The 3,140-nt window shown below is 48.0% G+C and overlaps 2 protein-coding genes across 2 annotated transcripts; both read right to left on the minus strand.

Moving 5' to 3' along the window:
- Window positions 1–1,068: 1,068 nt before the first annotated feature.
- FIBRA_09555 (uncharacterized protein) lies at window positions 1,069–1,785 on the minus strand (the record flags this gene model as incomplete). Its single annotated transcript, XM_012321841.1, has 1 exon — window positions 1,069–1,785. The coding sequence occupies one exon, from the start codon at window positions 1,783–1,785 to the stop codon at window positions 1,069–1,071; it is 717 nt and encodes a 238-aa protein (XP_012177231.1).
- A 303-nt stretch (window positions 1,786–2,088) lies between these two features.
- Window positions 2,089–2,447, minus strand: FIBRA_09556 (uncharacterized protein; the record flags this gene model as incomplete). Its single annotated transcript, XM_012321842.1, has 2 exons — window positions 2,089–2,184; window positions 2,247–2,447. 2 exons carry the CDS (start codon window positions 2,445–2,447, stop codon window positions 2,089–2,091), a joined length of 297 nt encoding a protein of 98 aa, XP_012177232.1.
- Window positions 2,448–3,140: the final 693 nt, after the last annotated feature.

Consider the following 3,140-nt stretch of genomic DNA (forward strand, 5'->3'; position numbering starts at 1 on the left):
AAGAGGACAAAACTAAAGTACAGTAGTGTAAGTAGTGCTACTTAAATAGTACTACGCAAATAGAGTTTAATAAGTATGAAACACTGAGTTGGATCAGTTGATATATATGAAACAGGTTTCACTGGGTTGTATCAGTGATAAGGATGAAACGCGAATAGATAGGTAACATGATGTAGGTGAAACACGATCAAAAGAGAACATGATAGATATGAAACCCTGATGTAGATGAGATACATCAAGTGATGGGATCAGTTTGTAAAGTACAGGGTCAACGACAAATAGTTAGACAGAGAAAAGAAACCCTCCTCCTGCAAGGCTGTAACATTACCCCCTCCTCCAGATTCGTTGTTACAGTTAGTGTGCTTCTCGTTGTTCGACCAGATACCTGGGTTCCGTTGTGGGACAGGTAGTTTGCCCTGGGTGGATGTTGTCAATGGTGCAGAACGCATGTTGAGGGTGCAATAACCCGCAAGATGAGCACAGCCAATGCCAGCACTCACTTTGCAGGTGCCCATCCATTTTGCAACGTACACAAAAATGAAGTCGTCGAGGTATGGCGCCAGAGGAAGGGGGTATGACCGTGAATTCGTGAAGGTCAAGCCGATGTTCCAGATTAGCGTTCTGTAGACGAGTTCTATATTGACTCATCTCTTCCTCTGAACAACGCAATTCCTTGTTTATCGATCGCCGCGCAGCGAGCAGTAAGTCGATCTTTGCATCAACAGCTCGAAATTGGTCGACCTTATCGATGATGCTTTGATCTTTAATATCCTGAAGGGATGCCCACAGACTTTCCAATAAATTGTCGTCCCGTGTTGGCAAAAACTCTCAAGTGTCCTCTTCCCAATCGCCACCTGAAGAACTTTGATTGCTCCACGGTTCCGCAGTTCATAGCATGTCGGCCGTGGTTAGCAAGATTCTGCATAAACCGAAGGCAGGATTAAGATGGATAGGAACCCCCATTGGCAGACGGCTGAGAGAATGTGCGTAGGCTCCTGGAAAGTGAGGTAATACGCATTCAAGGGGGTCGACATCTTGAATCGGGGTGGAGGTGTCAAAGGCAATAGATCACCAGGCTTGGATGTTGGGATCAGAAGGTCGCTGAACCATGTCGTCGCTGTAGACTACAAACTCCTGTGGGTTGTCGCTGTGTCCTTCGGATGCAGTGACATACTCACTGGTGTTGGCTAAGAGATGCAGATTAGATGGATATTCGAGGCTTTCATTGTCCGAGACGTCGGAAGATAGAGGAGGCATGTCGGCGTAATCAGTGGATGCAGCGATGGGACTATCAGGATTTGTAGAGGATTTGATGAGTGCTGATGACTGAGAAGGAAAGGTTTGTGCAGGTGCAATGTGGTAAGATCCAGGGGTAGCATTGGATTGATTGTGGGAGATCTCCAACGGGCCAGGGAATTGGTGTAGGATCACGGCGTCATTATGGGAAGAATCAGATGATCCTGGAATAAGGAACGGATGATGAGTGATGTTAGGGATGGGGGAAAAAGGATAGCAAAAACCTCCTTCGTTGAGAAATTCCATTGAAGAGTCATCGGAGTTTTGCTGGGGTTGGAGATTTGTAATAGGCCAAATAGGAGTCAGCATTTCTATTACGCCAGTGTTGAAGTGCTCTTCTAGTGTTTGGATGTGAGAAGGGTAAGGAGTAGGCGCTCTCTGGGGCCCAAACGTCGGAGTATTTGAATTGCCAGCAGGAGCAAGAGGACGACACAAATTAGGTTGATTCGCATTGTTGGCCCTTGACCTTGTGTTTCGCTCAGCAGGCATAAGTGAAAGCCAAAAAGTGATTTTCCAAGAAAAGAGCAGTCCCAGAATACAAACAAAGGCAACTACTACGGACAAAGAAAGACCCCAGACACTAATCTTGATGCTCCCGGATGTACTCAAAATATACTTGAGTGGGGTTGTTGCTGTCTCGGTTGGCAGCAATGACGGGGAGCATGGTTGTCGTATGGGGGAGGGGTCGCTGGGCAGTGGTGGCTATGTTGTAGGCCCACTGGTGTTCCCTCTCGAGGTGGCGGATGGTGAGACAAAGGGTGAGGGGGACAATGAGGGCGAGGGCGAGGACGGCTAGGAGGGTGGTGAGGCAAAAGCCCAGTAGGGCGAGGAGGAGGAGTTGGGGATGCTCGTCAACGATGGTGAGGGTGACGGCGGCGGGGAGTGCGACTTGGTTCACCACTAAGTAAATCAGTAAACAGAGTGGGGATTAACTCGATGGGGGACATTACTCGTGCGCCGTTATTTGACCAATTTAGGGCTTGTTCGTCGACGGAGGTGGTGGCGATGGGAGTGGGGATGCGCTCGAGGTTGACCTTGACAGAATAACTGTCCTTGAGGACAAAGAGGGCGATAGCGGCGAAGAGGAAGAGGACGGCGAGGAAGAACCAGGTAAGGAGAAGGAGGACGAGGAGGATTGTGTTGGATGCCATTGAAGGAGTCGAAGGAAAGTTGTTCTTATGAAGACCTATCCTTTGTTTGGTTGTAGGAAGTCGGCCAAAGCATCTTTGGCATGTGAAAGTTTGGCCTTTGGCAACCAGGAGTCATCCGATGCTGGGTATCCTTTCCACCGTACCCGGTATAGTGTTTGCTTGCCAACCATTTTCGAATCAATGATACGTTTGATTTCAAACTCCTCCTGGTTCTTGATTAGTTCCGGGGGCGGTCAGAGGTAGTTCTTTCCATGCATCATTGTTTCTGAATAAGGATAGAGTAGTCCGGCATGGAACACAGGATGAATCTTCCATTTGGGCGGTAACTTCAGCCAGTACACCACTGATGACAGTTTCTGATTGATGGTGAAGGGTCCGTAACGCTTTGTTCCTAGTTTGGCTTTTGGGTGGAGGCCTTTGAGGTTAGTAGCTTCCAGCCATACCTTCTGACCAGGTGTGTATTTGACAAACTTGTCCTTATTTTGTTTCTTGACAGTTTCCTCTGCTAGTCGGATACTGGATTGGATTTCTGTGCAAAGGTGTGCTAGCTGGGTGAGTCTAGAAGTGATGTCTGGAGTGTCTGTTTTTCCCACAGCGGGAATATTATGCTGGGGTTGGTAACCCATGAGTGCTTGGAAAGGAGATGTCTTGATCGCGTCATGATATCTATTGTTATGCGCGAATTCTGCTAGT

The sequence above is a fragment of the Fibroporia radiculosa genome, assembly GCF_000313525.1.
Source record: "Fibroporia radiculosa TFFH 294 genomic supercontigs, scaffold73125, whole genome shotgun sequence".
NCBI classification, from domain to species: Eukaryota; Fungi; Basidiomycota; class Agaricomycetes; order Polyporales; family Fibroporiaceae; genus Fibroporia; species Fibroporia radiculosa.